Source organism: Nuphar pumila, chromosome 7, assembly GCF_984573655.1.
Source record: "Nuphar pumila chromosome 7, dmNupPumi1.hap1.1, whole genome shotgun sequence".
Classification (NCBI taxonomy): Eukaryota; Viridiplantae; Streptophyta; class Magnoliopsida; order Nymphaeales; family Nymphaeaceae; genus Nuphar; species Nuphar pumila.
This window is the reverse complement of record NC_143255.1, coordinates 35,764,932-35,783,807: the sequence shown is the minus strand read 5'-3', so window position 1 is coordinate 35,783,807 and position 18,876 is coordinate 35,764,932. Positions and strand designations below refer to the sequence as shown.

Here is an 18,876-nt window from a genome sequence, read left to right as displayed (position 1 = left end):
CAAAATCTGAACCTTCATCCCCACCTCCATCCCCGCACGGGGATGGATTTCAACCTCCACCCCCACCTCCATCCCAGTTTCATGTCCTCCATCCCCGAGTGCCACCTGTTTGCATCCTACTTCCAATCCTTGGTGTTTGTTTCGTGTCCTCTCCTATGAGAGAGCCCCTCTTTCATAGGAAAAGACTTCCTTCCTATAAGAGGTCAAACAAACAACAACTCCATTAGAAATATGTAGTTGGACCAGCTCACTTAATAAATGTAAAAAAAAACAAACAGGAGAGAGAGAGAGAGCTGAACCAAGCCAAGCCGTTTAAAATAATTATGAACAAAAAAATCCACCGTTATCCCACGTCAGCATCAACGTTCGCATATAAATAAAGATGCCCGTTAGAAGGAGAACCTCACCTCTCGTCTGTCCTCGTTTTTATATATTCTCTCACTACAAAACTGTATATATATATAGAGAGAGAGAGAGAGCAGCAGCAGCAGAAGAAGAAGGGTCCGATCGGACCTACTGGGCTCGGACTCATCACTCCACTCGCAACAAAGTTTGCTATCTGGGCTCGTGCGATGGCGTCGGATGATGAGGTACCCGGCGAGGTAGCGGTGTGGGAGGCGGTGGCGTTGGCGCTATCCGGCGACCCAGAGTCGGAGGTGATGGCGGCGTGGGAGATCCGGCGCCTCGCCAAGACGTCGCCGAGACACCGACGCCTCTTCGGCGAAGCTGGCGCCATCGGGCCGCTCGTTCGGATGCTCTCCTCCCCAATGGACGGCCCCAAGGAGGCCGCGCTCCTCGCCCTCCTCAACCTCGCCGTTAAAGACGAGAGGTGTGAAGCTTCTTCTTCTTCTTCTCTCTCTCTCTGACTTGAATGATTTCTTCGCCGTAACGACACGAAATTCGTTAGTTAAGAAAATAACGGAGTTATATATGCTTTACTCACTATTTTCCATCTTTTAAATATGTTTTCCTCTTTTAATTATCCTGTTGAAGAAGCATAACTTTGGTTGGATTTGAGTCATGGATCCAAATAATACGCCGAAACTAATAGGTCTCATCTCGAACCGGAGCAGACTCCAAACCCCGAGTCATATCTTACTCTTTCTTATTTATTTATTTGTTTATTTTTCTTTTCTGCACAAGCTGGGGATAACCTCTATGGGATTTGAACATGAGACTCGGTTATGATAAGATTTGAACCTGAGATCTTTCAGTTATAATATCTCATTCGTCCTCGGTTGTTAGAGTCGGTTACACACCAATCTTTATTCTTTTTTGTTTATCTTGTCAACAGAGACAAAAAACAAAATCGGGATCTTTCTTATGAGGATTGGGAACTATTATATTAATATGTCCAAGATCAAATCGTTTTATAGGGGCTTTTTCATGTTCATGTTTTAAAAAATAACTCGAAGGCATGTTTGGATTTTCTTAATATCCAATCCTGTGATTGTAAATCACAATCTCCAAACTTTTTCAGGTGAAAATCTCCAAACTTTTTCAAAGTGAAACATGAGAACAGAGTACTACAAGTTTTGATTGTAATTGTCGGCTGTGTTTGATTCTGCTTTTAATCTGGTGAAACTTGGTCACAAGATTGACTTTGTGATCAACTTTCACTTTTCTCGGCTGTGATTGTTCATCCCCACCTGTGACCAAAAGCAAACATGCTCTGTTTTTCAAAAACAGTTCCAAGTCAAATAGCAATGATTTGAAGCACTAGTGATCCACCCAGCTGATTCAATAGTATTTTTGGGGCAAAGCTACAAGCAGGTTAGATAGGTTGTTTTCTACCTAACAAAAACCAATAGTTAATTGGATCCTCCAACTTCATCCAGTCTACTCTTACGCCCTCGGATCTTGGGTCCAAGCGATCCATTTTCAGCACTTAACACAATTCTTAACAATCAAGCAAAGGATGCACCTCAAAGGGGTTTGACGTAGTGGGATGGAGCCTAGGCCGCTAGGCAGTCGGTCTAGGTTCAAATCTCTTGGGCATCATTCATTGAGCAACCCATAGCTTGACGACTCCCTAGGGGCAAAGGGTAAGCCCACAGAGTTTTACACTATCTGGACAGTGATCGTAAGTACAGCAGGCAAAGCCAGTGCGGCTATGTCTCTGATATCCTAGGGGCGGTTTCTCCCTGTAAATATAAACAAAAAAAAAATAAGGATACCCTTTCTTTGTGGCGGGCCTATGCAATGTATGGTCGATGATAAGGGTTTTACCAACCTGAGGCTTGTCACTGTATGGTAGATGATAAGGGTGTTTCCCTTGGCCTAGCCCAAATGAAAGAAAAAGATTCCTTGGACCTGATCCAATCTCTCCGTCCATATATTTCATGGAACTGGTTAGTTTATTTGGGGTCTTATTCCTTGTGGACCTTCCCCTTTACCCTTTTTCTTTCTTCATGGATGTTATATCAGTCATTTCCAAGATGGCTCACCTTTAATGGTACTCTTAAGGCCATCAAATATGGATAAGATCCAAGCATATCTGGAAATGAGCCATGACAGTATTTGATTATCCAGATCTGGATAGTAAATAAATGGATCTAGACCTAGTACTATGATTCAATTCTGGGTTGTTAGTGGTTTCTAGTGTTTTTTGTATATAAGGAAAAACAGCTGGTATTTCGGTTTGCCTGACACTTGGATCTAGGTTGAAATCCATTCATTCAGCTCTCTAGGGTGAAGATCTGACAAACTGCGGGATGGGCTTGTTTCCTCCCTATTATTTTACTACTTAGGACTCTTTCCATTCAATTACCAAGTGTACTGCGTATAGCTCTTAGTAGCATATGGTGATTATATCTCAATCTATGTCACTAAGATACAGGTACGACCCGACACGTGAGTTTGAAGATTTATTTGAAAAATAGGGTTTTTAAATATTTTAATCAACAAAATACTATTTTTAATATCTTATTATATATAAATGTCTTTTGATTGAAGCACTATTAAGAACTATTTAAAAACTACTAAAGTAATTAAAATAATGTTCCTATGTGTCCGAGTCATGTCAACGTGTCATAGCATGATTAGATCCTATCACTAGGAACACACAGCCAAAATGGCATTTCTCTGTGACACAGTGCCACCATGGGAGTTTATGCATTATCTCTTGGTCGTGTTGTCCTCTGTCAAAAGAAAATGTCACCTTTGAAATTTAGAATTGTAGCTTTTGAACCTAAAAGCTTGAAGTCAAATTGATGAGAACTGGATGAGGACAAGTTTCATTTGTTCTTTGCTTGCAAAAAACTCTAAGGTGTATCTTTTTCCATCCTCTTGTACCAAGAAAATGTCCTTTTAATGCTCTCAGGCTTTCACCTGATATTGGTCGAACCATATCATGATGTTCTGTACCAGTTCACATGCTGTTTCAATGTACAAACTGCACGAGGAGGCAAAAGCCCATATTGAAGTGCCAAACCGTCCTATATATTAAGTAAATATCATGCTTTTGAAATTCTCTGTTCGTTGGTTTTTTTTCTTTTGTTATAAAACACTATTCATTAGATTAACTCTTGGTGAAGACTAATGATTTGGGAAGAGCATATAGATTGCATGTTAAAAATGTGTGTAAATGGTGGTTAGAGTTGGTCAATCACAAAATTGTTTGGTATGGTAGGTGAGGCAAAAAAAGTAATTGGAGACATTATGAGGGCAATCCTGTCTGAACCACATTTACCTAAATGTGCCAAATACAAGAACCTTAACTAAGAAAGCAGTGCAAATCTTAATCACAGCTCCTCGGCAGAAAATGAGAGAGAGAGAGAGAGAGATAGCATCTGTGGTGTTTCATTTGATTGCCTTCTTTGCGCAGTATTCTCAAATGTCATGATTTTCATTGATTTCTGTTTTTGGTAGTGTAATGGATGCATTATAAATTTATAATCAACGGTTGTGTGTGTGTGTGTGTGTGTGTGTGTGGGGGGGGGGGGGAGGAAAATGTGTTGGATTAACCACCACGATTAACGTGGTGGTTATCCACAATGTGGATACATCCCCATTGAGGGGTGATCCTGCCGATAAATCAGCATGAGATAAAGGGGAACGGTGCGTAACCGTTCCCACCCTATGTGTATAAGAACAAGGTATCATGAGCGACCCTGTGTAAAAGGAAATAGAAGGTCTACTCACCGACTGCATCTAGTAGCCTGGGCTCGTGAAGGGCTGCAGTCCGGCTGAGCAGACAAACTCCGGCAAGCACAACAGCTCCTTCAATGGCCGCTTCAGGTACGCTCTGTGTGTTTCTGATCTGTTTTTTGCAGGGCCACCGCCATACAGGGAGGTCGGATTGGTTGCCGTCGCCGGAAATCCCCAGCCGCACCCTACATTGGGTTATGGGCCCACACCCCGCTTCCGCTGCGGGGTGTGCTCCGGTTTGACCAGCAACGCAGGTCACCGTGGGGTGACCCTGCTGCTGGTCACCGGTGCCTGTCGCCGGCACCAGCGACTGTCACCGGTGCCTGTCGCCGGCACCAGCGATTGTCGTCGTTGGGCGACAGATTGATAAAAAAAAAATCCACTTACCTCTGTTTTTTGGGGGTTTCCTGTCGGCGAGGACCCCGCCGGCGCTTCACTCCTCATCCACCATTTAAAGCTCGGCTGGGACCGTCGTCGGCGACTATTGAGTCGTTGGATTTCTGAAACAGGCTCCGGCAATTCCCAAATTTTCATTGGCGGATGAATGGCAGCTTTCGCTCGAGAAGGAGCGCCATCAGGTGGCAGCGTTGGTCGCCGACGGACGACGGCTTTGGTTGCCGGCAGGCGCTGGCGTTGATCGCCGGCAGGCGGCATGGGTCGCCGACCGGCGACATTGGTCGCCGACAATGAAAAAGGGGAAAACCCCTTATTTCTGAAAATATCGGGGTTTTCTGCCCCTTTTTCTTTAATGACAGGAACCGGATCGGGTCCGGTATTGGGTCAGACTCGGATCCGGTCATTACCGGGTCCGACCCGGATCCAACATGTATCGGGTCCGACCCAGATTCAGATAACCCCGGGTCTGACCCGGATCCAGTTAATAGTCGGGTCTGACCCGGATCCAGGAGGGTCCAGGCACTATTTGGCCTGAACCGGATCAGGGACTGACCCAGCCCCTTTCTGGGACCGGTTCGGAGCCGTTTTTGGTCGGTTCCTTCCAGTTTCTCACCGGTTCCGAGATTCTAAGACCCTGTTTTCTTAAATATAAGAAAATATAGGGGTTTTGGCATACGATTATAGGGTTTTAATGAATTTTTTTTTATATTTGACCCGGTTCATAAGGTTCAGAACTGGTTCGGACCCTTGGATGACCGGTTCGGGGCTGTTTCAGACCGGTTTAGAGTGCTTTAAGACCGGTTCGTGATACATATGACTGGTTCATTCAATTTTAGAACCATATCGAGGGTCATATGTCTAGTCCATTTGGTTTACGGACTATTTTAAGATATTATTTTATATTGGCATTAAGAATAGTCAGATAACTTAGTGTATTCATGTCGCCAAAGTGACTGAATACACGTATGTTGTCAAAATGTTATACTATCATATGGTTTTAGTCAATATTAATGTTGTACTTATATTCATTAAACGATAGACGACTCAAAGTTAGTTTTATCGTGTTTGGAATTTAAGTAGGGTAGAATAAGGTAAATGTGTCGAGATACATCACACATGAGTATCCAAAGGTACCTTGTGTTGATGGTCTAACTTCACAAAAACCTTAGTTTTACCAAATATGGTCGGTAGGCGAAGTGGTTTCGCGTGTCGGAGCTCTTACCAAAGTAGGACTCTGATGACCCCCTTCACTCGCCTGGAAAGAAGCATATCAAGGGTCTTTATTATTTTGCTTTTTCCACTAAAGTTGTAGTCTCGTATGAATGCTTCCTGATACGTGTCTTTTGTCATGCAGTTTCTAGTTCTGTGATTTTAGATGACTCTAGCTCTATACCTTTTCTAGATGGATTCAATTTTAGTGATTGGAAAGAAACTGTTTTATTTGCATTAGGGTATATGGATCTAGATCTGGCCCTAAGGATAGATGAACCCACTGCCCTCACTGATCAGAGTACTGCTGATCAAAAGATTGCTTTTGAGAAGTGGGAGCGCTCGAATAGGCTTAGCTTGTTGCTTTTGCAATCTAAAGTAGCTAAGAACATTCGAAGTGCTATCCCACAATGCAGAACAGTGAGGGAATTCATGAATGCCATTGAGGCACAGTTTGTGAGTTCAAACAAGGCCAGAGCCAGTACCCTGATGTCAAAATTGATATCTATGAAATATACTGGAGGGGGAAACATTCGCCAGCACATTTTGGAGATGAGAAACATAGTGTCTCAGCTGAATGACATGAAGCTCACCATCTCTGATTCTTTCCTAGTGCATTTAGTCCTAACATCCTTACCCTTGGAATACGGACCTTTCAAAATCTCGTACAACACACATAATGATGAATGGACATTTAATGAACTCATGTCCAAGTGTGTTGAAGAAGAAGAGAGGATGAAAGGTGAGAAGGTGCAGAGTGCACATATGGCTTCTCATACGTCCAAGGTAGGACCAAGGAAGAATGCATTTAAGAGAAATGCTAGGAAAAAGCCAACTGGGGATAAGTCATCCCAAGACAAGCAATCCAACTGTGCTCTTATAAAGTGCTTCTTTTGCAAGAAGAAGGGACACATAAAGGCAGATTGCATAAAGTACAAGAAGTGGTTGGAAAAGAGAGGTAATTTGTCATTTGTTTCTTATGAATGTAATTTATTACAAATTCCTAAAAATAGCTGGTGGATTGATTCTGGTGCTACTGTTCATATTTCCAACTGTCTACAGCTGTTCCTGAGCAGAAGGGAACCAACAATGCATGAGAAAAGCATCTATTCGGGAAACAAGATATGTTCACATGTGAAGGGTGTTGGAACCTGCAGGATTACTCTGGATACGGGCGTAGTTTTAGATCTTCATGATGTCTTTTATATTCCATCGTATAGTAGAAACTTAATTTCAATTTCAAAGTTGGATAAATTTGGATATTGTTTTAAGTTTGAAAATTCCAAATTGTTCATATTCAGAAATTCAATTGAAATTGGTTCTGCATCAGTTTATGATGGTTTATATAGATTGAATGTGAAGATTCAAACTCAGGAGTCTTTGACTTCTGAATACGCATTGGTTGGAAATAAACGTAGCATGACAGATGATAAATCTTACATGCTTTGGCATCGAAGGTTAGGTCATATCTCTGAAAAGAGAATAAAGAGACTGGTAAATGAAGGGATCTTGCAATCTCTAGATTTTACTGACAATGACCCATGTGTTTATTGCATAAAGGCTAAGCATACAAACACATATAAAGAGGGTGTCAAACGCAGTAGTGAGATATTAGAAATAGTCCATACGGATGTATGTGGACCGTTTTCTCCCTGTTACACAGGCGAAAAATATTTCGTCACCTTTATTGATGACTATTCTCGGTATATGTATCTCTACTTGATTTTTAAAAAATCTGATGTTTTTCAGATGTTTAAAGAATTTAAGAAAGAAGTAGAGAAACAAACCGATAAGGTTATTAAAATAGTCAGGTCTGATAGAGGTGGCGAATATTATGGTAAGTTTACTGAGATGGGGCAAAGGGAAGGACCATTAGCGCGATTTCTTAAAGAGGAAGGCATTGTGCCTCAATATACCATGTCTGGTAGTGCCTATCAGAATGGTGTAGCTGAAAGGAGAAATCGTACGCTTAAAGAAATGGTTAGGGCCATGTTGAATTATTCAACACTTCCCATAAAGTTGTGGGGTGAAGCCTTAAGGACAGCTGTGCATATTTTGAATAAGGTTCCTACGAAATCTGTGCCTAAAACTCCTTACGAGTTGTGGACAGGTAGGAAACCATAACTGTCTTATATGCACATATGGGGATGTCCTGCAGAGGCTAAACTGTATAACCCCCACATTGATCCAAGAACAACCAGTGGATATTTCATTGGTTATCCAGAAAGATCAAAAGGGTACGAGTTTTATTGCCCATCTCACTCACCACAGATTGTTGAAACGGATAAGGCTAAATTCCTAGAATATGGTTCAGTAGGATTAAGTGTACTTCAAAGCATTGGTTTTGAGGAAATACAGGATTCAGTTTCATCAACTGCTAAGGAAAACATCGAAAGATACCACATTGTTATTCCTAATGATGGTGTGGTTGATCATTCGATTGTTAATGCACAAATCCAAAGTGAACCTACTGTGGACAATGCGGAAGAGCACGAACAGGATGATCAAGTTCAATCTGAGCCTGAGGAACGACCTGTTTGGAGATCCACAAGGATTAGGAGATCTGTCATGCATCCTGATTATATGGTGTACCTTCAGGAGCCTGGTGATTTCATAGATATGGATGATGACCCGTTGAATTTTATGAAAGCTGTTGAGAGCAAACAATCTTCGCACTGGATTGAAGCCATGAAAGAAGAGTTAGACTCTATGGCTAAAAATCAAGTGTGGGATTTTGTCACGTTACCTAAAGGAGTAAAGCCCGTAGGGTGTAAATGGGTCTTTAAGACCAAGAAGGACTCCAAAGGTAACATAGAGAGACATAAAGCAAGATTGGTTGCTAAAGGATTCACCCAAATGGAGGGTATTGACTATAATGAGACATTTTCTCCTGTCTCAACTAAAGAGTCAATGAGGATTATTCTGGCCCTCGTAGCTCATTATGACTTAGAGCTACATCAGATGGATGTGAAAACAGCGTTCCTCAACGGGGATTTGAATGAAGAGGTATACATGGAACAACCTCTTGGTTTCTCTGAAAATGATCGTTTGGTTTGTAAGCTTAACAAATCAATATATGGACTTAAACAGGCCTCCCGACAGTGGTATATTAAATTTTTCCAAGTCATTGTGACTTTCGGGTTTACAGAAAACATTATTGATCAATGTATATACCTTAAGGAAAGTGGGAGTAAGTTCATTATATTGATGTTGTATGTGAATGACATCTTACTTGCAACCAACGATATAAAGTTGATTTCAGAGACAAAACAGTTTCTTGCATCACATTTTGATATGAAAGATATGGGTGAGGCTGCTTATGTTCTTGGCATTGAGATTCGTCGAGACCGAGCAAAAGGGTTTCTAGGCCTCTCCCAAAGATCCTATATAGAAAAGGTGTTAAAGCGATATGGGATGGAGAATTGTTCTCCTACTTCTACACCCATATCAAAAGGTGACAAGTTGAGCCTAAAGGATTGTCCACAGAACGATATTGACAAAGCACAGATGAGTGCTTATCCATATGCATCAGTTGTTGGCAGCTTGCAGTACGCGCAGACATGTTCTCGACTAGATATTTCTTTTGTTGTAGGGGTACTTGGCAGATTTCAGTCTAATCCAGGTTTACCCCATTGGAAGGCTGCCAAGAAAGTCTTGCGGTACTTGCAAGGGACAAAAGACTATATGTTAACGTATCATAAAGTTGATCACCTCGAGGTCATTGGCTACTCAGATGCGGATTTAGGAGGATGCCTTGATAGTAGAAAGTCTACTACTGGGTACGTCTTCTTACTTGCTGGGGGAGCGATCTCTTGGAGGAGTGGAAAGCAGACGACCACTGCTGCCCACACCATGGAGGCAGAATTCATTGCATTGTACGAGACTACTTCGCAGGCTATATGGTTAAAGAACTTCATATCACAGTTAATGGTGGTCGATTCCATTGGGAAGCCACTGAAGGTCTACTGTGATAATGAAACTGCGGTGTCCTTTTAGAACAACAACAAAAGTACGTCATGCAAGCATATAGAATTGAAGTATTTTGTTGTTAAAGAAAGGACGAAGAATCATTTAGTGCATATTGTCAATATTGGTACCAAAGAGATGATCGTTGATCCTCTTACTAAAGGGTTAGCACCGGGATTATATTCCGAACATGTAATGAGGATGGGATTGTTAAACTCTTTTTGACATATGCATATAAATAAAGTGATCACTTTCAGTCTTTTGATTCTCATTATGGTTGTTGTTAATCTCATAAGGATTAGAGATTCAACTAAGGACCTTTAGAATAGAATATAAAGGCCATTCTATTCATCAAGTTATTTCCATAAGGTTTTCTGGTTAAAAAGATTTATCGTCGGATCAAGTGGGAGAATGTTGGATTAACCACCACGATTAACGTGGTGGTTATCCACAATGTGGATACATCCCCATTGAGGGGTGATTCTGCCGATAAATCAACATGAGATAAAGGGGAACGGTGCGTAACCGTTCCCACCCTATGCGTATAAGAACAGGGTATCACGAGCGACCCTGTGTAAAAGGAAATAGAAGGTCTACTCACCGACTGCATCTGGTAGCCTGGGCTCGTGAAGGGCTGCAGTCCGGCTGAGCAGACAAACTCCGGCGACCATCTCCGGCAAGCACAACAGCTCCTTCAATGGCCGCTTCAGGTACGCTCTGTGTGTTTCTGATCTGTTTTTGCAGGGCCACCGCCATACAGGGAGGCCGGATTGGTTGCCGTCGCCGGAAATCCCCAGCCGCACCCTACACAATGTACATGTTCTGCAATATAATTTTTTCTTTTTCTTTACATCTGATTGTCTGCATTCTCTGCTTTGCAGAAACAAGATCACAATTGTAGAAGCAGGCGCCCTTGAGCCAATCATTGCTTGCTTGCAGACAGATAGTTCAAATTTGAGAGAGCATGCAACAGCTACACTCCTCACCCTCTCTGCCTCCACCACCACCAAGCCCATAATCTCTGCTTATGGAACCATACCCCTCCTGGTTGACATGCTAAAAACTGGCGGCCAACAAGCCAAGGCCGACGCCCTCATGGCACTGTGCAACATCTCAACCTATTCAGACAATCTCTACACAATTCTTGCATCCAACCCTGTGCCCTCTCTTGTCAGCATGCTTAAAACCATCAAGAAATCCTCAAAAAGTGCTGAAAAATGCAGTGGGCTATTAGAATCTCTATCAAATCTTGAAGAGGGGAGGATGGCAATTATGGAAGAAGAAGGTGGATTGCTGACAATGGTGGAGCTTATAGAAGATGGGTCACTTCAGAGCAGAGAGAACTCTGTTGGAGCTCTCTTGAAGATGTGTGAGAGTGATGGATGTAGATTCAGGGAGGCCATACTGAATGAAGGGGTCATTCCTGGTCTCCTGCAGATGACAGTTCATGGAACACCAAGATCACAGAAGAAAGCAAGATTGCTGCTGGGGTTGTTGAGGAACTCTTCTTCTGGTTGTGAGAGGGAGGAAGAAATCTACCTGGGGAATCACTTGGGGAAGGAGGAAGAAGATGATAAAGCAAGGAAGATGCTGTCTGAGATGGTGCAGGTGAGCATGGAGCAGAGCCTGAGGCATCTGCAGCTGAGGGCTTTGCTTGGCCCCACTGGTGAATTGCCTTTGGGTAACTGAGAAGAGTGTATTTGTTTTTTTTTATTCTTTTCTTTTGGTCTAGAAGTTGGTTTTAAGATGGAGAATAACAAAGGTGTAATGCCAGTCCAGGCCGTAATGGTAACAGGTGACCGGTTGGTCGGTTTGTGAATAATGTATGCATTGAATTGCATAGATTTTGTAATATAGATTTGCAAATATAATAAGTGCATCTCCTTTCAAGCTTTGGTGGCCCCTTGTTGTGTGTTTGTGTGCACGTGTGCATGAACACCTTTGCAAGGATAGAGGGGAAAATGCTCTGTTCTATCATTTGATCGCATTTTGTTAGAAATGTGAGTTACCAATTGAACAATTTACCGATGGGGGCTCCGTCCATTTGGTAGGAGCAGTTTGTGCAAGTCACCATGTGATGGGACGCAACAAGTTCGAACCTCACTGGTATGGGTGGTTGAATAAATGCCTGGTTGTATAGCCACCAGTAGTGCTTATCTAATGGAAAGGAGGGGAGCCTTAATCCCCTAGCTTGAAGAGAAAAAAAAAGAACGTGGAGTTGCAGCATGCAAGATGAATGAATAGCCAAGCAATTTAAGAAATTAGGAAAATATTGATGTAGTGAGAGTCTTGTGTGTCCTATGTGCCAATTTCTTCAGTTTTACTTCATCTGGTGTTGATTTTGGTTTTCTTTGTAATCTGTCCAAATTATTTCTAAGCATGGTCATGTCACCACCACTAAACAAATGTCTTTTCGTTAGAGAAATTTCAATGTAAATATCAGAAGTGAATGTGAAAATAAGAAACATTCAGACAATTGATAGTGGCAAAGTAAAATAAGTGTGTGTTCTTCTAGTCATGTATAAGGCAATTGTTTGATAATACCTACAATTTTTGGAATAGATTGGAATAAATAGAAAAAGATGACTCTACAAACTCAACCCTGGATAGATGGGACAAGGGTTCATGACAATGATGATGATGAAGATGATTACAGTATCACCAAATAACAAACATGGATAAATTCCATCAAAGTCAACATGCATGATCCAAACTCTAAATCAATATTGTGCATACTTGACCAGATTATCACATAGTTCCAAATAAATGAACAATAGAGATCTGTAAAGCCATCAGTTCCTGTCATTTGAACATATTTTCGAGATTGAAATTGTGTCCTAACTTTGTGTATACATTGCACGTCTTTATTTCCTCTAAGTAACAAATAAACAAGCATTCTCTTAATAATGCTCATCTAATCAAAGATGAGACCAAATAGATGCAAGTTTTGCTTGGTAACATATTTCTTCTACATGATGAAAAGCTTTTAGATTCACTCATCCCTCGGTAGCCAAACATTCCTCTGAGATATGTAATCCTCTTGGATTTATACAAAGTCTCAAAAATTGCCTGAAGGCCTTCATGCATCTTCAAAGAGCTCTGCAACAACCCACTCCACGAATGTGGATATTATATACCCTCTAATGGCAGCATTCAGAGAACTAATTCGTCATGGTGTTAAAGTTTATAATTGTGTGACCATATTGCATTGACCAACATTAGCTAATATCGGCTCATGCTTGCCACGAGAATATAACAGAGCCAGTAGCAAGGATGCAAAAGAATGTGTGCTCCCATGTCTCACCAGCAGAACTGATCCATTAACAGCACAGCTGTCATCACTGTGGGAACAATTAACAGAAGTATGCTAACAACAGATCGATGGCCAGCTGACTTTGGAAACTCTGTTGGAAGTGAGCACTCTTCTCCATTAAAGTAAAATCTCGAAGGAAATCCATCGCCAGCCACAATGTTTATGCCTGGTGTTAATTTCTTACTGTATGAGATTACAGATTGCTGCTTACCAGGTACAGGGGGATCAGTTTTTGGATTGCTACTATTTGTTTCTCCAATCAGATAACTTAGTCCAGGCAATCCTTGAATGAACACAGTATTAGTACGCCCCGGCATTCTTGTTCCATTGAAGGAGTACACTTTCTCGAAACCAGGATATGCCTTCTTCATTTCATAAGCGACAAACCAATCAGCAAAACTATACTGTTCCCAGTTGAATAGGGTAATTCTTGCTGTCCACCCATTTTTGTAGTCTGAGTAGATATGCCAATTGACACTCACACCGCAGTTATCACTACAAGGTAGGGGGTTCGGTACACGGTAGTTCTTAATTTTGGCCCAAGCTTTTGCCTTCACTGTTCTATTTGAGAAAGGAATAAGTAGTGCGTCGGATGGAAGCAGCAGTGGAGATGCATTCGGATTGCATACAGGGGTGGGATCTTCAGGGCAGCCACAAGCACATGTATTGCATGGGATCACAGAGTCATTGTAATAGGCCGAGAAAGAAACACAACAGCGAGAGTTCTTGAGCTTTGGCCTTGTTATATTGCAGACAACCTGCCAACTTGCAATTGCTGGGGTCTTGGCCATCAGCCCACTTGGGTCAGGAAATTGTGTTGGGCTTACTCTAATAGGAGGTCCACACTGGTAGTCTGGATTAAGGACTCCATTGATCTTCCAATTTTGTGGAGGATATAATGCTGTCCTGTTCATATCAGGAGGTATTTTGAAAACCTGTAGCTGAAATGCAGCCTGTGATTTACTTGGGTCCATGATGGGCGGCAACAGAGTCCCATTTCGACAGCAATTAGGAATTCGTCCCACAATTGTGTCATTGTATCTTTCAGGTGGAAGGTCTACTATTATAGGATTCTTTTGACAACTCATTACAGGGGTGAAATCCAAACTCTGGTAATAATTGGCTGCAGTTCCATAGATGCAATCTGAAATATCCTTTGAGAGAGTGTAAGCTCCCTTCATGCTGTAAATGAATTCACCTCTCTTCCATTCCCATGTCAGATTCCAATTGTCGAGGCGGCCCAGTGGGTGATTATTCGAGATGAAGACCTGGGCGAGATATTTTCCTTCATAGGCCTGGATGACATCATAGCTCATAGTGAGATCACCATCCTGACGAGGAAGAAACTTGTCCTTTCTGCGTTTAGTCTTGTATTTGAGGTCTCTAATGCAACACACATGCATCTCGTATTCTGCATATGGTTTTGTTTTGTCAAAGAAAATATAAATATCCATGTTCACAGCAGATTAGTCTCAGAAATCATCAAACAGAACAAGAACATAAATCAAAATGTGTGAAAATGATAGGTATGCTTTCAAAAATTCATAAATAGGTATACGCTCCATGATCATGAAATAGTACTAAGCAGAGTAAAAAAGCTTGTTTCTTCAATGAAAACCCAATATAATCATGTGATCCATATTTTTTAGAACATTCACCTGTATATTAGTGTCATTTAATGAATTAAAAAAAATGAAGAATATAATGAAGATCATGCCATTATAAAGTCTTTTCTTATCTGCATAAATGTTTTTAGTTCCCATCATAAAAAAAGAAAATATGCATTTCCATCAACCAAAGCCTGATTTGTCCTATTCACATGAACATTACAACAACAACAACAACTACGCCTTCATCCCAAAACAATTGGGGTCGGCGATATGAACCAAAAAAGAAAATCATTCTGGGTCTTCCACATGAATCCTTCTCCTCCAATCATTTCTATCCAATGCCATGTCCTCGGTGAGGTTCAAAGCATTCATATCCTTTCCTATCACCTCCATCCATGTCTTCCTAAGCTTACCCCGACCTCTTTTAATTAATATATTTTCCCATTTCTCCATCCTTCTAACTGGCGCATCATTAGGCCTTCGCCGAATATGTCCAAACCACCGTAAATGATTCTCTCTCATCTTATTTTCAATGGACATGAACATTCTAAACTTAATTAACCAATATGAAACACAATGCTGTAAATGCACACAACTGATCCATTAAACATTAGTCTCAAGCAATGTTGTCATAATCGTTTCGGACCTGAATCGATTTTCAAAAAGTTTCTGAGAATCGGCCTATTTGGGCTCGAACCGAATCAGTATGAATCAGTCGACCTAATTTTTTTTCCAATTCAAAAAATTAAAAAAAAAATAGGATTTACAAAAAAAGTAAAATAAGGGATCGATTCTGCCAAATCAGGGTTGAATTGGCCAATTTTTTAGTATGGCCAATTCGACCCTGAAGAAAATCAATTTGGGGCCAATTCAATTCGAATTGGAAGATTCAGGCAAATTTGATTTAATTCTGACAACATTGGTCTCAAGAGAAAAATCTTTTTTGAGGGAAGAACATGACGTACTGTGACGAACGGGAGCTGGGCACTTATATCCATCATTGGCCAGGTGAACGGTGCTCGGCATCGGGACCGAGGGAGGGCGAACTCCAAACTGGGTGCCCTTGATATCGATCTGCACCTGAATTTGTGCCATATCACCCGCAGTTTCAATCGCTGTCTTCAGATCAGTCTGAGGAAAACCAGATAAATAAGTCCCATTCCCTACATGAGCCGGCAATTCCGATCCATCTGAGTGCACAGCCTGACCCGCAGAGACAAGTATCTCATCATGCTGGAAGCCGATAAACATCTTCCATGACTTGAGTTCCTCAGTCCCGGCATTGAGTATTGTTGCAGTGGCCTGGAACGCATAAGCCTGAGCTGAGGCATTCTTAACATGGGGGAGCTCCTTCACTCTAGAGCCGAAAGCATACGAAAGATATATCCCATTGCAGTTTTCTGCAGACGGAGATAATGCGGTTTGGGTATCAGAAAACTGTGAATTTGCAAATGTGGCAGCAGAAACCAATAGAAACTGAACCAGAAGCCCACAAATTCCTATCTTTCCCATTGATTTATTGGATTCTAGTGGGTCTTTCTTGCAGGAAGCTTTGTGGGTACCTCTGTTTTTTTTATTAGAGAACCTTCTTCACATCTGGGTAGAGTTCTGTTTACAATTTGGTTCTTTTCTCTTGTTCTTTTTTGGTGGGGAATTTCTGAGTTCTTTTTCTGATTCAAATGTGTTTTAGATAGGAAATGAGGAATTCTTGGCCACGTGGGATCACAGCAGAGAGAGAGAGAGAGAGAGAATGGTTGACAAGAGAATTGTTGGGGGGAAGGTCATTGGGGAGTGGGGCGGGGAGTGGGGCGGGAGGGGGAGAGGGCGCGTGCCGGAGTTCCTGGGATGGACTGAGTCCGTAAAACCTCCTCCTTTGGAAGCCCGGGAATGGAGGGGAGCTAACGGCAGGGGCGGCGGTAGTTTTGAATTTAAATTTGGGGTGGAGTTTGGATGGACAGAAACAAACCGTTATGTTATATAATAGTAGTAGTTTGGTTGGCTTTGTGGAGATTTTTCACTCAACCTCCTATGTCAATGAATCGGATTTTATCCGATATCCAACTGAATTCCTTTTTGTTAGGAAGAAATAAAACCAATTTTATTATGATAAGCAGATTGCATAAACTTAGGATGGCGAGGCACCAGCCATAAGTGTCAGGAAAAGATCATTACAGGATGAGAAAATCGGTTTAATCCAATAGAGATCCGAATCAGGCCACCTTAATTGAGCCATGTGAAAAACATCGGATAACACATGACTTTGCACCGAGTGAAAGCTCGATTTCTTCTCATTGAAGGTCCTGCAATTTCGCTCCAACTGAATTCTATTAGCTTTAGGCTGTGTTTGGGACCCTGCATTTGCAAGGGAGTTGGGAAAAATCAAATACTGAAATTTAGGGGGAGTGGTTTAGAGGGAAACAGAGAATTCTTCTTATTGTTTGGAAGACCTATCAGGGATTCCGGCTTTCAATTCCTCTTTCTTCTTGATCTTGTTTGGAAGAGACAACGAGTGCTTTGGTGGTGGTGGTATGAACGTCGTGAGAAGGTTATAGGGAGACTTGGTGGTCACGGGAAATGGTAGTGGTATAGATGCTGTGAGAAAAGGCGAACATTGAATCTGCCGGAATAAGAAGCGTGAGGCCATCAGAATCTTCTAGAATCCAGGATTTGCAAATGCCTCCTCTCTGAGAAGGAGTTGAAGCCAGAGCAAATCAGGGATCCGGAAGTTGCAGATTCCATGCCTATTTTCAGGTTTCATTCATCTCCCTTCTCTCAAACTCCCTCAAACCCAAATAACCACCTCCGACGCCCTCTCACTTCCTCCGACACCCTCCTCCCAAACGCAGCCTTAGTTGCATTTGATATGCCAAAACCATATCTGATTATAGTCATTGGACGCAGATATGCTTTTGATTTGTTGCCACTGAATCTGACAAAATCTGAATTTGATGGACATCCAAATCCGTTTACATGTTAAAAAGCGGATGTGGTATGAATTTTTCACCATCCGAATCTCAATTAGAACCCATTTAACCAACATTTGACTAGTTGAATATGGTACTGGCCATATCTTGTGGTGGGAAGTTGACAGTGGTATGCTGAATAATAACTGGTGGGGTCTGCTTGTTTGTTTGTGATTACCCGAAGGGGCCTTCGCTTCTAACTCCGTGACACTGACTAACCCTAGCTTATCTTTCAAAAAAAAACATCCAATCCTAATCAGAACCCGTTACATCCCAACCGTCTATGGTTTTGGACAATTTCTTGAAACCCTCGTTAGTTGTATTGCCAAATACTCTTCATAAGTTTTGAATGTTACCCTATACTATGTCACAAATTGTGATATTTTCAGAGGCTGATATAATACCCAAAAAATATATGATATCTTCAGAACATTGCCTAAAAAAAATCATATTTTTAATGCCATGTGAACTTACTAAAAAAATTTGTCAGTTCTATAGTTTTTATATTTTTATTATATTTATACGTTTTATATATTTAGTATTTTCATGCAGCAGTATTTTCTTGATAACACCTAGATTTTTTTCTGAATATCATGAAACTTTGCCGAGAAAGAGAATTGTGACATTGATTCTGTATGTACCTCCCTACCACGTAAGATTAACAGCAAACCATTGTTATAAGTCTGTTTCGGGATTTTACCAAGGTGGGCTCTGCTTGTTTGGTAGGAGCTGTTAGTGCACGTCTCCATGTGATGGGACGTTGCAAGTTCAAAATCCAATGGTATGTTGTGTAACTGGTGGGGTCTGCCTAACCTCAGTTTGCCTTTCAAAAGAAAAAAAAAATCTGTTCCGCCATTTTCTTGGCAATGCAATATCTCATGACAAGTTTTTAGTTTTTTTGTGGGAAAATATCACAAAAATGCTGATATACTTTAAGAAATAAATAATAATAATACGATAGTACTTGCAATGGAGAAATAGAGAAAGATGATAATATCATGATAAATTCGTGATACATTATAATTATGTGATGTTTTCTCATGGTTTTGATGGGAATTTTTCTGTAGTGAATTTCTGGCTATAAAATTATGAGAAGTGTGAGGTCCCTATAGCTCTCATTGCAGTTATATATGGCTCTCTCTGCTGCGCCAAGGACAGACCTTGATCTACGTCTGAGCATATTCAAGCTTATGTCACAAGTGTTGGTGATGTTTTGAAAATGTCGCGAACAAATACGGAAACACGATATTTTCAAAATGTTAACTATTTT

The 18,876-nt window shown here is 41.3% G+C and overlaps 1 protein-coding gene and 1 pseudogene across 1 annotated transcript; one reads left to right on the top strand and one right to left on the bottom strand.

Annotated features, from left to right (window-relative positions):
* Positions 1-511: 511 nt before the first annotated feature.
* On the top strand, positions 512-11,637 carry LOC149831908 (U-box domain-containing protein 45-like). Its single transcript, XM_090012277.1, has 2 exons — positions 512-829; positions 10,602-11,637. Exons 1-2 carry the CDS (start codon positions 573-575, stop codon positions 11,407-11,409), a joined length of 1,065 nt encoding a protein of 354 aa, XP_089868403.1. The 5' UTR covers positions 512-572; the 3' UTR covers positions 11,410-11,637.
* Positions 11,638-13,020: 1,383 nt separating this feature from the next.
* On the bottom strand, positions 13,021-16,155 carry LOC149831907 (COBRA-like protein 10 pseudogene; annotated as a pseudogene).
* Positions 16,156-18,876: the final 2,721 nt, after the last annotated feature.

Coding starts and splice junctions, on each gene's coding strand:
- LOC149831908 (XM_090012277.1), top strand. CDS start 573: ATGGCGTCGGATGATGAGGTACCCGGCGAGGTAGCGGTGTGGGAGGCG. Junction 830..10,601: donor CTCGCCGTTAAAGACGAGAG/GTGTGAAGCTTC, acceptor TCTGCTTTGCAG/AAACAAGATCACAATTGTAG.